Raw genomic sequence first — 17,374 nt, 5'->3', positions numbered from 1 at the left:
GACGCTACCACCTCTAGGTGTCACGGCGGACGCTACCACCTCTAGGCGTCACGGCGGACGCTATCACCTCTAGGCGTCACGGCGGACGCTACCACCCACAATGTGACCCCACCCTGTGTCCAGTAACCCCCACCCAAATGTCTCGTACTCCCAGAGTCAAATACCACTGTGCATATGTGTGTGTGACTGCGCAGCCACTATGTTTGGTGATAGGCCTGGTTGGTGCACGTGAGTTGCAGGTTACCTGCCCGGGCTCCAGCCACGGGTACCGCGATATCAATCCGCACGATCCGACGTTGTCCTCCACACCGCGTGGGTTGAAAGTCAAGCGCGAACAATGTCTCTCCTAGTCTTAGGGTCTTTGGTGGTGTTCTGAGCCCAGAACCCACCTCGCAGGGCCGCACGGCTTCAGCACTGTGTCCCTGACTACTTGACCAAATAATGGGGCAGTGTCCCTATCTAGGGCCTGTCCCTAAGCTCCACAAGCTATTAGGTGGCTCAGGACCTAACTGGGACCTTGGGGGCTGCTGGCCTATGCAGAGGGTCACTGACCCCTGCATCCACCTCTTACCCCTAGCTGGTCCGGATCCTGACTGCCTGTGTCACTGCAAAACCCCGCGAAAAGTATCTCTTCTTCCCGGGCAAATTCCTCAGCCCTATTGGCTCCCTGGCGTCAGGTGGCTCTGCCCCTATGCACCCTGGGGGCTGGCCGTCTATTCTCGCGCATGCGCGAGCTATCTGGGGCCTCCCGCGCTAGCTGGCCTCCTGCGCATGCGCGAGCTAACTGTCATGGCGGCGCCCTGCTCCGCTAGCCGCCGGGACCCTAACGACACGATCGCGGCCTCGGCAACCGGCCCGATCGCGTCCCCGGCAACCGCCCGATCCCACCATGGCAACCGGCCGCACAGCAACACCGCGCGCTCGCAACGGGGAAGGAGGGGGCCGAGTGCGCGAGGGGGACAAAGGAAGGGGCGAGAGTGCGCGAGGGGGACCTGGCTACACTGTATATGGTGTTATGTGGGCATAACTCAACTCAGCACAGAATAGGACTTCTTTTCAATGTGTATAAAGCAATGCAGAGGACATCATTTCCCCTGTGAAATACCCAGTAAATGATTATTAGAAGAGATCTCTCCACTTTTCATATGTTTGGTGATTTAGAATGGAACACGTTATATAAAGATTCAAATGAACTTTGATGGAAAACAGCAGATCCAATGACAGAAGTTCTTCAAATAGTGAAAGCATAACAATAACTTGTATGGAAATAGTTCCTAAAAGCATATTTTTTGGTATACAGTAGTATTATTATCATTACGTACCTAGAGCCATATGTAATTAGAAACAGGGAGAAAATATGATTGGGCAAGATCACACCGCGATAATCTGTGGCTACGTTGGTAATTGAACCCCCAAACTCGTTAATTAATCGCCAACATTTGAAGCACCCCGACTCTCCTGAGATTAAGATGCATTTTGCTGCATGACTTTAAAAGATATGTACATTTTGGGGATTTATTCTATGTTGCTTCTTATTCATTTTTGTAGACTTACTGTATGTAAAATTGAACTGAGCAAGCATGAAAGAGATTAAGGAAAGTGCCAGCATAATGATGCAGGCGGCTCATTGCTGTAAACTGCAGGCAAGGGAGAATGCTACCTGCCAACGGTGGTTTAACTGTGACCTGGATTTAAATGGAAATGTACTGTAGGGCTAAAGCTTATTTATGTTGTGCTAGATTCTGAGTGTTAGTCGGTTATCTAGCAAAGTCTCCCAAATGCAAAACTGGTGCAAAAAGTTGGGTAACAACAGTATCAGATTTCTGAAAGAAGAAAAATCTAATTGGAAGCACAGTAATAGTTTTTTTTACTTTGGTAAATCTGTTTTTGTTCATTGCACCAGTTTTTCACTTGGGACAGACTTTAATAAATAACCTACCTTACTTTGTTCCCCAGGTCGGGGCTAAATTTGAAGTGGTTACTGCAAATATGTATTAAGCAGTGATTTCCCATAAGACACTTCCAGCTCCTGGAAGATATCTTACAGCCCATTCAAGTGGATAGGCCGTAAGGGGTCTTATGGCTTACCACTACTTATCTCTATATATAAAATGCTAAGGATGTCTGCAACAACTGGAATGCCTCCTCAACGAGAGGAGCAAGGAGGGGAGGAGACAAAGAGAGAAACAGCAAGGAGTGGAGGAGACAGAGAGAGACAGCAAGGACAGGAAGAGACGGGGAAAGGAGAGCAGTGTGCACATAGGGCAGGAGGGAGTGCAAAGAGAGGGGAGGAGAGACATAAAGGTGAATAGGAGGAAGAAACAGACCGCAAGGAGTCACCCTGATTCAAACTCTGTATCATTGTTTTACACTCAGTCTTTACTCACTGGGCCGCTCCTTCTCTCCCTAAATGGCCCTATATCCTGTTTTCATATAACATGGTAATTTGGTGTCTTTTGATGTGTCTACTTATCAAACTCAAGCTATGGTATACAATTGCAGAGATTTATTTTTCTGTCTTTCAGTATCCGTGGCAAAGTAATACAGAAATAATCTTAATTAAGTGTCTTAGATTTGACACTGAACAAATGTTTTGCTCCTATTTTGTTCTTTGTATGTCAGCTTGCAGTTTGGAGAGTTTCAATAGACACGGATTATAATGAATATATCACATTTTGCATTTCTCAGCCATCATGTATTTGCCTTTTTTTTAGCTTTGCACAACAATCACCTTCTAAGGGGTGATGTAAAACTTCCTTGGTAACACTGTAGGGGATATGTATCAAGATGGAGCAAATTGCTCCAACTTGAAAGAGCAAAACATTTTGTATGTGTTCATTTGCTTCTGCTCCATATGTATGAAGCTTGTTATTTGTGCTTCTTATATCAGGCGCTGAGCAAAATAAGTTAATGTCGCCTCCAGCATGGTGGATTGAAGCCACGTAACCATGCTTCATTATACAGATGCAAACTTTAGTAAATCTACTCTCCTACTATTACACTCCTAAATCCTCCAAAAACACACCTTTACCGATGCAAGTGGAGCAAAATTGAATGCAAACCACATTAATACATATACATTGACACAGAATCAAATTGGTGCAATTAGTGTATTTTTTAAGCAATGGTCTAAATTTGCTCCAATTGCTCCTCTTGATACATATCCGTAAAAAAAGCAGAAAATTGCCCAAAAGGTTAATTGTACCACAGTAAAGGTTTCTGAATTCATGCATTGGCAGGTTTCTGAATTCATGCATTGACTTTGTTGTATTGTATTTATGATCCATTTTCCATCAGCATAATTATATTTCATGTTTTTCTTACGCTATTCGAATGACATTTATTGAAATAACATTTTAACTATTATTATTTTTTTTATTTTTAGAATTCAGCAAAGATGCTTAAAAAACAACTACCTAAGTTTAAAAACCCTTAAGTTTGTACATTTTACCATTGGATTTAGTTGACATAGCTTTCAAAGATGGCTCAGACTGGTGGGGTTGTTCGATTTGTAACAGAAGGGGACTGCGTTCTTTCATCTCCGAGATCCCTCCGGGAATTTGAAGGGAAACCTTGGATACCAACATTGAACTCTGAGTTTGCCTGCAGCACCCAGCGCTCCTTCACACCCAACCTCAATTCTCGGAGGATCCAACTATTGAGAAAGAGCCTTACACCAGAGGCCAGACGTGCTCATCTTGGAATGTATAACAGTACAGGGTCTTTGGTTTGCAATTCTTCTGACATGGGACTTAAATCCGGGAGAGTAACAGCTCCCTGCAGCCCACTGAGAAGTAATCCTCTTTACTCCCCTGGCAGTAGAAGACCATTAGTGTTGCCCCAAACACTGGGACAAAGCTCTATTGTAACATTTACATTTGTCAAAAAATCCAGCGTACAGACTTTAAATGGGATCCCGGCGCTATCAGAGTCCAATCTAAATAAGCAACAGGAAGGTACAGACCAAAGCAGAGATAATGCTTTTAAAGTTGAAAAGGAGCTGGGTGCTTGCCATGGAAAAGCTGCTGCGGAGCCAGATGCTCTTAGTGTTGAGCAGGAGGTTGACTCTTCACAACTAAAAACATCTTCTCCCCAAGGAGGTAAAACACAGCTGGCGTCTAACAGTCCTCAAACACACCAGAGGCAGCCTGACAGTGAATCAGGAAGAGGGAGTCCCTTCTCTGCGAGCAACCCGGATTGTCATTTGAGCCAACCGCTTGATTCTTTAAATAGTTATGTTAACACAAAGAACCTGGCAACAGACATTATTTCATCCTCAAATACCCCATCTATAACCTCAAGTCCTTCTCACAGTCCTCTACTAAGAAGGTTTGAGGCAGAAATACATTTATGCAAAGAAGAAGTTCGATCCCCCAAAAAAGCAGCTGGGGAGTCTAATGAAGATTCATCAAGCAGCACAAGAAGTCCAAGGAGGCTAGAACCTAACCAACAGGTACCTTAGTGCAGGGACGGCCTTAGGGCAAGACGAGCAATGCAGCCACCTTGGGTTCAGCGCCTTTGGGGGCCCGCGCTCCCTCTTCTCCCTCCTCCTCCTGTCGGGGGCCAGAATCCAACGTCCACCCGACCGGAGAGGTGAGCTGGAGGAGGGAGCACGGGGCCTCCGAATCGGCTGGATCGCTTTTCACCGAGAGGTAGGTGTGTGTGTTTTTGTCTTTCTTTGAGAGGGGTCTTCCCTTTTCTGAAGCGGGCCGCCTCCTGTAGTGTCATGTTGCCATAGTGACCGGCATCAAATGACAGCATGACATCTTATGGCGATGTGTTGCCTTGGCAACGTGATGTCACATGCCTCCGCAACGCTGCCGGAGGAGGGCCGCTCTTCAAGATGTGTCCTTAACGGTTTTCACAGCGGAAGCCCCGCTGCCAGTGTGCCGCCTTGGGCCCCACAAAGCCTAAAGCCAGCCCTGCTTAGTGTCTTAATTTCCATAAACAGATTAACTTGATATTCGTTACTGTATTTCCTTTGCTTATGTGTCTTTTAAAATATTTTAGGTTGATGCATGGGGATTTCCAAAGGAGGCCTCTTTACATGCACAGAGGATAGCAAAAGCAAAGTGGGAATTCTTCTATGGATCACCAGAATCACAAAGGACGGGTAAGTGAAGTTACCAGAACAATTCTGCTGTGTCTCAAAGAAGAACTTTGCTGATGTTATTTGAAGTAAGTTGAGTTTGATACAGAGATGTTTCTCAGGGTAGATTTTTTTTTTTTTTTATGCATCAGAAAGCAATTAGGATTCGTAGTATAGCTCGGTCCTCGTGTGATGAAGAAAGACACCTTGATACTAGACAAAGGAATCTTTTTCCGGGCCTAATACTTATACCTTTCTAAGCTGTCACACTACATCTGTAACTGTCTCTTCTTTGTTTAACAAACTTAATGTTCTTGGGCCAAATAAGTGAAAGAGAATATATCAATAGTGGCGCTCTAATTAGCTTTGTGCAACAAAAATTAGTGCAGTGGTGTGAAAACAACAATTTAAAATACAAACACATACAGGCATACCCCACATTAACGTACGCAATGGGACCGCAGCATGTATGTAAAGCGAAAATGTACTTAAAGTGAAGCACTACCTTTTTCCCACTTATTAATGCATGTACTGTACTGCAATCGTCATATACGTGCATAACTGATGTAAATAAGGCATTTGTAACAGGCTCTATAGTCTCCCCGCTTGCGCACAGCTTCGGTACAAGTAGGGAGCCGGTATTGCTGTTCAGGACATGCTGACAGGCGCATGCGTGAGCTGCCGTTTGCCTATTGAGCGATATGTACTTACTCGCGAGTGTACTTAAAGTGAGTGTCCTTAATCCGGGGTATGCCTGTATGCTGATTGCTGATGTGACCCGGTGGTGGGATTTCTCTCACAATCCCATGTGAAGTAGATGAAGTGTTGATCGTTGGGAAGCGCAAAACATGTGAAAATAGAAGAAATAATCTAATGGTGCAATATTGTTGTAATAACAGTGGGCCAAATAAAGCATGAATGTGTGTGTGAGATTTATGGGCCAAATCTCTCTATTCTCTCCTGTGTCAGGAGCTCCAAGGTCCAAACAGCTGAATTTGCTCTTTCATGCTGCCTTGAAACATTAACCCATCCCTTGCTGGTTAACACTGACCCAAGTATTCAAACGAAACACAATCTTCTCTTCTTTTAAACAAACATAGTCTCCCTTCTTACCCATAATCCTCGTAGGACAAAATCCAGGGGTTTCAGGTCCAACAATATTCTTTTCAGAATTGTAGACATGTGGCTACCATTTGCTGAAACGTTTATCCATCTATCCAGTTCATCAAAACAAATGTTCTCCTTTGAGAAAATCGACCTTAAAGTAGACGTACTGTAATACATTCACGTCTGCTTTGTTGACTCTGTGGTTCCTATTCAATATGCTGAAAAGCTATTTTCCCAGTGCTGGAGAAGAACTCAGTTCCATTCAAGTGAATGGGACAAAAATCTTCTCCAGCACAAAAAGCGGTTCCATTGCATATTGAATGAGTCTTTTATTTTGCGTTTGGCGACATTTGAATCCTTGGTCTACTTGCGTTAGAAGCTAGGGACTGACCCCGGCAGCCATATTGTGCCCACTGGGCAAGTATATCTTGGGAACCTAAGGACCTCAGAGATCGAAAGACTGAAGGACCCTCCCCCACACCCGTTCAGATAATATTAAAATATTGGGGGGGGAAACAAGCAGCACGGACTGTTGCTTTAACATAAGTATGGTCTGACTGGGTGGTCACAGGGTAAGGTTAAGAGCCTTGACATTAACATAAAGTAATGGAGAAGTTTGGGAACACAGTAAACATATGCTGTATATTTGTAAGTGGCTTTTCATGCTGTTTTCGGCCGACATCCCCCATTGATGTCAATGTGTGATTTTCAGCTGAAAATTGCATTTTTGGAGTATATAGAATTACCCCCTTCATTTTTCGTCTCCTGGAATGTACACACCAAAGCCGAGGGATTACAAGGCATCTCACAACTGTAATTTTAAGAGATTAAATGAATTGTTGTTCTTTGACTGTGGTGTACTACAATAGTCCGAAATAGAAACAGAATTTGATGGCAGATAAAAACCTCTTGGCCCACCCATTTTACTATCTGTTGTAAAACCCTTAGCCTGTCTGGGATCCTTTGGGTTCCTTCCTATCTAGGATAGCCTTTTTGTGTATCCGAAGCATGTCTGAATTCCCTACTGTAATTGCCTCTACCACTTCTGTTGGAGACTATACCACGAATCCATCACCCTGTGCATGAAAAAGTACTTCCTCGTATTTCCCCCCGAGCCTGCCACGCTCCAGCTCCAGAGCATGAACTCTTGCACTTCTTTCCCCAAAATATTCTGTACTTTCTTAAAATGGTTTTCTGTTAGCATAATGAATAGTAGTAAGACAAGCATGAGGTGTAATGCGGTTAGTGTGAATTTACTGACAGTGTGTCTCTTTTCCAGGTTTGCAACTGGTTGAGCCACTCTCGTCCCCCTGTACACCCATCAATGCTCGAAGTTTGAGGAAGAGACATTCTGAACCTGAACCCAATGTATCTAAGCATAGTTGGTATCATGTGGAGGTAGAATTAGAGACCACCCCTTCAACCAATCAGCAGTCTGAAATTTGCGAGACAGGCATTATTCGTAGAACCATCAAATACTCTGAAACAGACATTGACTCTGTGCCACTGAGGTGCTACCGTGAGACTAACATCGATGACATACTGGCTGAGAATGAGGGGGTGGATTCAGCTATTGGGAGCCAAAAGGACAGTGAAAGCAACAGGAGCATCACTGAAACCAATGGGGGGAAACTCAACGAGCATCCTGAACAGCCCGTTACTCAGGACTATGCTGGTTTTCCAAGCAACGTGGCGCAGGACAATGGTGAAGAGGATGAAGACGAAGTGTTTGAAGCAACAAGGTTGAGAAACAGCAAAAGGTAAGGGGTAGTGACGTATTACACAAGAAGACACTCCACCACCCTAACCTGCCAGACTGCATGCTGAAAAAACACTTACTATGCAAACACAACAGAATAGCTGTTTTGTAAGCTTACAAACATGACTTTGAGCACCGTGGTATCCACAGGTTATTGATCCTGAAATTTAAGCTGCTTTTATATAAGTTGCTCTAGCAATATGGAAATCAAATTTGCATTAAATGTTCAGAATACCAAACCAATACATGCCTATGATTATCAAGGCAGTGGTTGTATATTGTGTCTCTACTCTCAATACACTTCTGACATTGTAGCACTGTACCTCAATCTGCCACAGGAAAAGTACATTGTACTCACCAATACCTGCTGTATCTACGGGCCAGATCCACACAGCTCTGTGGCCTCAGGTCTCATAACATCACGTTACCACAATCAATAACTTACTGTACTTTCCAAACACATATCCACACAGTCAATTCAATGCGAAAACAATGGGCGTGCATATCTCATTAGCATAGGCTTAAAGTCACGTTAAGTTAGCACTTCATTGTGTTATATTAAAATATCATGGCGTTAAGCAGGACTTGCATAAAGGTGGCATCAGTTCCATCCAGACCCTGAAAATATGATTTTTGAGGCACAAGAGAGAGACTCCTCTCCAGTAAAAGCCATATTTTAGGGTCTGGTTGGGAATAACGCCACATTTAAGTATGACTTAACTAACGCTACTTTAAATCCATGTGTTACCCTTAACAGACCTTTGTGGATAGGCGTTGTCGCAGGGGAACCCCTCTTTTGCATTCCATTATCACTAACATCCGGTGTAGTTAACCCAATTCATGTACTATCTCGGGGCTAGCCAACTTCAGTCCTCAAGAGCTACCAACAGGTTAGGTTTTCAGGATATCGCTGTTTCAGCACAGGTGGCTCAACCATTCCCTGCTTCAGCACAGGTGGCTCAATCAGTGGCTCAGTCTTCGACTGCTCCACCTGTGCGGAAGCATGAATATCCTGAAAACCTGACCTGTTGGTAGCTCTTGAGGACTGGAGTTGGCTACTCCTGGACTACGTGATAAATTCCACCATATACTGAGAATGAGGAAATTGGGAGTACAATGTGTTGTCTACCCAGGAACCAGGTGCAGAACGTTTCCTGGTCTGTATTCCAGCTGTTTTCTTTGTTTCATATAATAGATCCTGTGAAGTCTAAGGCAAGATTGTAAAGGAATCTATGAGACTGTATTTTCCTTTGGGGGGGCAAAACATGTGGGGGTTTTAATAGGTGGGAAGCAGGGGGTCTCCAGAGCTGAACTGTGTCAATTTCAGCTCCGTTGACTCTCTGCTCCCTGAGATACTTACCTCTGGAGGTGGTGCTGGTAGCAGCTCCGCAGGTTTAAAGGTCCTGGTCATGCGGGCCAATAGGACGCCGCAAGGGATGATGTCATGGCTTCCTATTGGCCCAAAGTGACGCGGGACATTTAAGCTGCCATTTCAATAGCCGCACACAGCCCATCCGGAGCTGCTACTAGCACCCCCTACGGAGGTAAGTATCTCGTGAAGCTGTGGGTCCGCAGAGCTGAAATTAACGCAGTTTAGCTCCGGAGACCCATGCTTCAAACCTATAACTATAAAAAAAAATCAAAAGGAATACAGGATTGCTGCTTTAAACAGATAAAGAAAAGCAACTGTCTTACATTTTAACTGTGTTGTACAACAAGCCATTGCTCTATTAGCCAGTATACGTCTCCAATAATTGTTCGGTTTCAGAGAGAATGCACAGGCTTCACTCGGATCTCCGTTGTCATTCCTCCTCTGTCATAGGCTTTCAGAAGATGGCATGGACTCTTTCAGCAAGCATTTTGAGAGCATCATGGAGTCCCATCGAGCCAAGGGCACATCCTACTCCAGTTTGGATTCCATTGACATTCTCTCTTCTGCTCAGAATCAAAACAGCTTCTTCACTTTTGACCTTCCAACACTGACCTCAGAAACTGAAAAACAAATCTGTAAGAATGCTCAGCTAATTGATGAAAATGTTGCCCCCTTGGCTCATCTGGACCTGGACTCTGGAACAAGTTCCACCACTGATTCAGCCTGGAGTGAAAGAGAGGAAGAGCTTGGAAATGCTCCAGGGGCAACCAACAACCTGCACAGCCCCTGCCAGTCTGAAGACAGCTTGACAATTGCAGACACTCTCATCCAAAGGTATGTAATAGAAGTACGTTATAAGACACAGTACAGGATATCTCAGAATTAAATATCTTTACTGCTTTACATTGTCTTCTGCATTTACGTTATGTGTATTCAATGTCCCATATTCTCTGCTACACCTATTCCTTATAACTACAATATTTCAACAACACCTCAGTGCTGGTAACTACCGTACCATTTTGAGATTACTAGCAAAGTAACTGAGAATCCAAACCACAGTTTTCGAATTTCCGTCACCTGCCCGCAGAATCATCAACCCCTTTTTGGGTTTAATGCACCGTAACGGGCGTAACCTCTCATTGTTTTGAATCAGTTAATGCCTTTCGGGTGTGTTAACCCCGTAATGGGAGCTTGATGAATAACTTCCTCATGTTATTTGAAAACGAGTGCTGAAGCAGAGATATCCTGAAAACCCGACCTGTTGGTGGTCCTTGAGGACTGGAGTTGCCCATCCCTGCCTTAAATTCACAATTCTTGTGGGTTTCATTCCAGCCTCTGGTTTGTGGCTGATGATAAAACCATTGTGCTATTCTCCTCCTAAGAGTCCTCCATGAAACCAAAGCACTGGCTGCCTTGATGAATAAGGAGGTGCCCACATGAATGCCTCCAAAATATTCATTGTACTGTATGTAGAATGTGGCTCTAGATACGGACAGGAAGTTAGAATGGGTCATATTTTAGAGTTCTATTTTGATAAGTGTCGGCAATAGTAGATAGTTGTATTTCTGCCTTTTTTAACCCTTACACCTTCTCTACTTGACGAGAACTTCAGAACTACGATTTCCTGCTGCTTTCTGATGAACCTAAGGCCTCTTCTATGGTGACGCTTAGCCGGCGTGAGCGCTCGCCCTGGTCGCGATGAAACACAATGCTGCAATGTGCGTGGCCAGCGTGAGCGAGCGCGGCGCTTAGCTGCTTGCAGATGCAAGCAATTTTGATTATGCCGCTCGCTGGCGCGTCATGTGAGCAGTTCGCCCAATGAAGGCGAGCCAGCTCTGTGACATCATGGCCACGCCCCTGATGCCCCCCCCCCCCACCCGGCATGCGCAAATAGCTGGTTATAAATCGCCCGGCCCAACAGAGCGCGTGACATCACCGCGCACGAGCGCCAGCGCGCTCGCTCCCTGCCTAGCCACAGCCTAACCCACCTTGGAAATGTAGCATATGCATCCTTCTTGGATACAAACGATTGTTGATCATGATGTAATAATTAAACTGTAAATCTAAAATAACAAGTGCAGAATAGCAACAGAAAGAGAGCAATGTACTGTATACAGCAAATAGCAGTACGGGCTACTTCAGAGATGTCAAGCTGGGAGGACCAAAATCAACAAGACTGGGGTTCTGGACTTTAAAAATGCCCAAAGTATGCACTTCTTTAACCCAGGCTGTGCTGAAAAGCTGTGTAATGTGGCAGGCATACACTTATAGGGGACCTTGTTAAAATGGACATAACATGCGTTATAAAAGTGACAAAAACCCTCCACCGTACAGTGAACAGCAAATACAAATATAATTTTGTGCACATTCATGTCTCGGGCAAGTCTGCAACCCGGCTTTTCACCACTATGTCTTGGCATACAATGCTTCCACTGCAGCCAGGGATTCTGGGAAATTACATGCAAATGAGCATAAAAGGTGACACTGTGTGCTCATTTGCATGTAATTTCCCAGAATCCCTAGCTGCAGTGGAAGCATTGTATGCTAAGAGATAATTGGGAAGGGCAGGGTTGCAGACCTGCCTGAGACATGTGAATGTGCTCACAAGAGATCTTTATTTGCTGTACACTGTGCGGTGGAGCGATTTGTCACTTTTTTTACCCGTATAATTTATATAATGTGGGTCTGTAAGATTAAATGTTAATGAAAATGGTACTGATTTTTTTTGTTTTTATCATTGAGCCTCCTTTGAAGTTTATTAAATGGGGGGGGGGGGGGTGCTTTAAATCAGCGAAATCTGTTACATGCTAATTACTAAAGACGGGAAAATCCGCCCAAATCCGTTTGCCAGATTTTCTTGACTTTTCCGGCCCCAAAAAAATCCGTGTTGCGGTATATAAAATCCGCGGACGGATTTTGTCGGTTATAATCCACGTGGATTCATCAAAATCCGCCATTTGGATACAACCCGTGGACGGATTTGTAGAATCCAATCCGCGGATTCAGCAACGCATTGGCGAGTTTGTAAGAATCCACCACCGGATTGCTGAAACCGCGGATTAGATTCTGCAAATCCGTCCACGGGTTGCGGAGTGTATTGGTAATAATAATTTTTTTAAATACACAAACCGCAAATCGCCCTTTTTGAGATGAATCTACTGAAATCCGCAGACCAAAGGAACCGGCCAATCCGCTGCGGATCCAAATCCGCCCCCAAAATTCGCCCATCTCTTGTAATGACCATTTCTAGCCCGGCTTTATCATCCTTTGCTCTTACACATTGGCTCAAGTCCACTGTTAGTCACTAGGTGGCGCTACACGTTTAAAGAAAAAGAAGCGCTTGAGGCTAAAGACTTTATAAAAAATTGTGAATAAAGATGTGCAAAGTGTCCGTGCGAGTCCACGAACGTTGCTGTTTCCCACCCCCCCCCACCGCAGAATAAAACGGCAAATGTCGCTACAGAAATTCGCATGCAGGTCATGGGACCCCCTTTTTTTTCTTTCTCAGAAAAGAGGCATTTTAGAGCTTTCACACCTTTAGAACTCACGTTACCGGAGCAGTTAAGCAGTGGTGCACCAATTGCTGTCAGGAGTCTAATCCTGTGGTAGTTCCCATTTTGTCAATAGATTCAATAGTTGACACACATGCTCAAGACACACACACACACGCTCGAGGCACACACATATCCTCGAGATACACACGCTCGAGGCACACACACATTCGAGAAAGACACACCTCTCTCCGCTCCTTGCTGTTTCCTCCTCTTCTTGGCTCCACCCTCAGGCTCCTGATACCTGCTCCTGATTGGCTACTACTGGGTAATGCAGCCAATCAGGATGGAGGAAGCTGCCCAGCCCCCTACCATCAGCCGTGCTCTCTCCCTGCTCAGGGAAATACCGGGGCCCCCCAAGCTGGTCAGGTCACTATGTCCAGAGAGGTAACACCGTACACATACATGGCCAGTATTACCTCTCATTTTTTACTGGACGGTGTGTCCCAATACAGGACAGTCCGGTTCAATACTGGACATCTGGGAACTAGGTGCCTGAAGGAGTCTGGGACCGAAACGCGTAGGAGGAATATGTAAAATTTAAGAAAGAACTTTTTTCTCCAACTCTACGAGTGCCCCGCTGCCTTCCTGCTATTGAACCTTTTTGCCCCAGCCATTTTGATATGCACAATTACAATTGAAATTAAAGTTTGCATCCTAAACAGCCGTGGTGCAAACATTACTGTGCTAATGCAGTTTTGATTGCACTCTCTTTAGTCTTTTATATTCACTAAGTTGCACTATTCCAAAAATCTGCTAATTTACAGTTTTTGGTTTGGTACATGGAATGCCTGTTCCCATACTCCGGAGTGTATGAGGAAGGCTGTACCATTGCCCAAATGTCAGACATGCAGCAGGCTCACCACGGCCCATATTTACTGAGTAGTGACATTCTACAAGACTCCATCAGGCGCCTGAAGACTCCTACTGTTTATTCATTTGAATGGGCCGTAATATGTCTATCGGCACTGGAAGGTGTCCTATGCCATAGCACCGCTTAGTAAAGATGGGCCCATTTCTTTAAAAATATATATGTTTTTGCATGATCAGCTCAACAGCTTAAATATACAGTAAATGTTGGGTTATATTTTACTAAAGCAGTGCTTTCCTATAAGATAACGTCTAGCGCTGAAGACACCTGATGGCCTGTTGAGGCGAATGGACAGGAAAGTGTCTAACCAGCAGCGGAAGGTGTTTGATAGCATAGCACCACTTTGTAACTATGGCCCATGATCTGTGAGCCTGCCGGAGATCTCACGGCCTGCCAGCGCTCCTCGTGTGGGCGTTCTGTGCAGGAGCTCTCCCTGGAACATGCTGCCGTACATCTGCCCGTTGGTTTGTGACCAGGAGAGCTGCTTCATTCTTTCGATTTTACTGCTCCTCAAACCTTCCCTATCAATATAACTAAAACAGTGTGCTCTGACCCTTACACATGTGTTAATGATGATCAAACAAATTGAATACATGTACTGGGTTGTATGTATACTCTGTGTGTAGCAGAAGCACAAACCTTGCTGTTTAGTGTATATCAGAGGTTCTCAACTCCAGTCATCAAGACCCTCCAACAAGTAAGGTTTTCAGGATATCCCTGCTTCAGCACAGGTGGCTCAATCAGTGTCTCAGTCATGCTGGACTGTTAGCAATTGTGGTAAAATCCAGTAAGGTCTGAAATAACACAGACATGGATCTTTGTCACAATGTTGACCTGGAGTTAGTTGGCACGTATGACGATGCCCATTTCTTTTATCCTTGGTTAGATTCGTATTTTACAGTTTTCTACACAAAGATATTGCTCAAATCAGACTGATGGGAAAGAACCTTCTATTGTTTTAGCAAGGGCTTTAACAATATTATCATCTGATTCCATAGGCTGCCATAACTTTTCAATAGAATAATTTCTTCCAATGAAGAGGATTTGCATTGTAGGACGGAATAAAATCTATTAAAAAAAAATACATTCTGTTTTTATAAGTACCTATTAAAAAAAATCTAAATACAGTACCTAAGTACATATTTGCTAAGTGGTGCTATGCTATAAAACACCTTCCGGTGTCAGAAAACCCTTCATGGCGCATACTCTTGAATTAGCCGTAAAATATCTTCTGGCGACGGAAGATATTTTAGGAAATAGTACTAAACAAGAAATAGAAGGAGCACACAAAAGACTGTGATAGAGTCAAAAAACTTCAAAGTGTATTAAATTCATCAGAGACAATAACAAGGTAACGTTTCTGGACAAAGAGTCCCTTCTTCTGACCAAACACCTAGCATGTGATAAGTAACAAACATCTATATATACCCCAACAAGGTAAAAGATCACCTACCCCCAGCAACACCTGTAGTGAAAGGCTGTAACCACTCTGCAGTTAGTCCCGTCCTCGGCATCTGACGTCATCACGTGGCAGAGCTCCACGACGCACGTCTCTCTTCTTAGGAAATAGTACAGCGTAGTAAATACGTCCTATAATCCCGCAGGCATCATTCGAATTACTGATGTAGTTAGAAATTGCAGCTGTTATAAAATAAGTTTAAAAAAAACATGAATTTACAAGGAAAGCTCTGGATTGCCACTGTATAACAGTGATCAGCAACACTCACTGTAGAAAGCATGACAATGATTGATCAAAGGCTACAATGCATCAACAGAAATGTGTGTTTTTGAAGTTGAGTTTTGAGGGAGGACTGCACTTTTATTACCTTCCATTATAAAGATGGCCTTATGTGGCGGTTTCACTAAAGTTATTTATATTTAGCACGCAATAAAGCATCTGGAGAGACGTCAGGCTGGGAGGCGACGGCACTTGGGCCTGTGTGAAGTAGGTAGGAAGCAGAGAGAATGTTCCTAGTGACAGCTGTGGAATTAACGTGTAAAGAGCAGCAGCTGGAGACATTACTCAGCATATGCTGGCCTGCAAAGTGTCTCACTCTCACCCCCTCTCCCCTGTGTCATGGTGTTACACAGCCACCTGATCACACTCGGCGTCATACCTACACACAGCTGTGATGAGCCTGTGCATGCTCTCGCGCACACACCCACGCAGTCACACACACAATCTCTATAATGCACATAATGTCAAATTAGCCCCAAATGACACTGGCCACTGGCTTGTTAAATTAGATTATTGCAGCCAATGCACTGAAAGTCAGTCAGGAGGTGAATGAAAAGCTTTACTGCTGATGAGGCTACTCATTTCTGTGCTCGGATGGCCCCATGATGGAGGTTAAAGTTGGAGTCCTACTTAGTAACGTGTGTGCATCAAGGAAAAGAAGAGTGTGCTTTGGTGCATTGGTTTCTGTCTGCAGCTTCATTATGTAAGACATTCGCTCATCATAATTGTTACGGTTGATACAGATCAGTAGCTTTTTCACCACCTCAGGTCTAGCAGATTCACCAGACCCAAAGCAAGGAGGAACAATAACAAAGAGATCTAGAATTTGTATACATGTTGCTATCATATATGTAGTACTTCTATTAGTACTGTAGATATGTAGACTTGTTGTAATACCTTTTCAGAGTGCACTTGAAGAAGAGACCCATGAGGTTTTTTCAGTTCCGTACAGTACACTTCTATCTCATATTTTAAGAACTCTGATGTCTGTCTGTTAAGAGGTATTACAACCCAAAACAAGTCTATATTTCTCAGAAACAGACAGCTACTGGATGCTGATATATATATATATATATATATATATATATATATATATATACAGCTCCACCCCCTTATAACGCTGCGCTTGGGGTCCAAAGAATCACATGGCACTATAAGCGGATCGCGTTAGAAATAATGTACAATTGTATGCATTGTACAATAAAGTATTTAAGATACCAATAATTGTGTTGTAGAGTATTCATAAATACAAAAATTGTGAGCCACGCTTGCATCGCGTTATAAGCGGATTCGCGTTGTAACGGATCGCGTTATAATGGGGTTGAGCTATATATATATATATATATATATATATATATATATATATATATATATATATATATATATATATATATATATATATATATATAAATGTAGCCATGTCTAGGATTGGTGTACATATCTCTTTCTCATGTTGGCAGTAACCCTGGTAAGTGTGCAGGATTGCCAGCAACAATCAATGGAGGTTTGCCCTAACACCCTGGTGAGGTGTCATATGTCCCCAAAGGAAGTGACAACATGCAGTGTGTTCCCACTTAGGATACAGGGCATGTTTGTTCTCCGGGGGGGGTGATATAAGACACAGCACTGCCTAAAGTTAGAAGTTCAGTTTCCTGTTGTTGTGCTGTTCAGTTCAGTGAGAGGCACGTAAGGTCTGCAACAATGTTGCAGTGTCTCCTGCTAGCTGTGAGTCAGTGAGCATACGCAGCAGAGTTAGAGGAGCTGAGAGAGACAAAGCAGCTGCACTGGATATAGGTAGGACTCGCACCCACTACCTCAGCTACCTGTCCTGATGACATCCCCTAATACCATCAAGCGGGAGACTCAGGAGTCCTGTTACTTGCAGGT

At 43.9% G+C, this 17,374-nt stretch overlaps 1 protein-coding gene across 2 annotated transcripts in view; it reads left to right on the top strand.

The window, feature by feature from the left end:
• Positions 1-17,374, top strand: part of PSD (pleckstrin and Sec7 domain containing) — a 188,762-nt gene that overhangs the window by 60,072 nt on the left and 111,316 nt on the right. For both annotated transcript variants that reach the window (XM_075610700.1, XM_075610701.1), the window contains 4 exons: positions 3,386-4,453; positions 5,011-5,113; positions 7,476-7,956; positions 9,778-10,161. In XM_075610700.1, coding sequence (XP_075466815.1) covers positions 3,482-4,453; positions 5,011-5,113; positions 7,476-7,956; positions 9,778-10,161 — 1,940 coding nt within the window. In that variant the 5' untranslated portion in view covers positions 3,386-3,481. The remainder of the gene's footprint in view (positions 1-3,385; positions 4,454-5,010; positions 5,114-7,475; positions 7,957-9,777; positions 10,162-17,374) is intronic.

This window comes from Ascaphus truei, chromosome 8 (assembly GCF_040206685.1).
Source record: "Ascaphus truei isolate aAscTru1 chromosome 8, aAscTru1.hap1, whole genome shotgun sequence".
Classification (NCBI taxonomy): domain Eukaryota; kingdom Metazoa; phylum Chordata; class Amphibia; order Anura; family Ascaphidae; genus Ascaphus; species Ascaphus truei.
The sequence above is the reverse complement of the archived record's forward strand: the minus strand, read 5'-3'. Positions and strand labels throughout refer to the sequence as shown.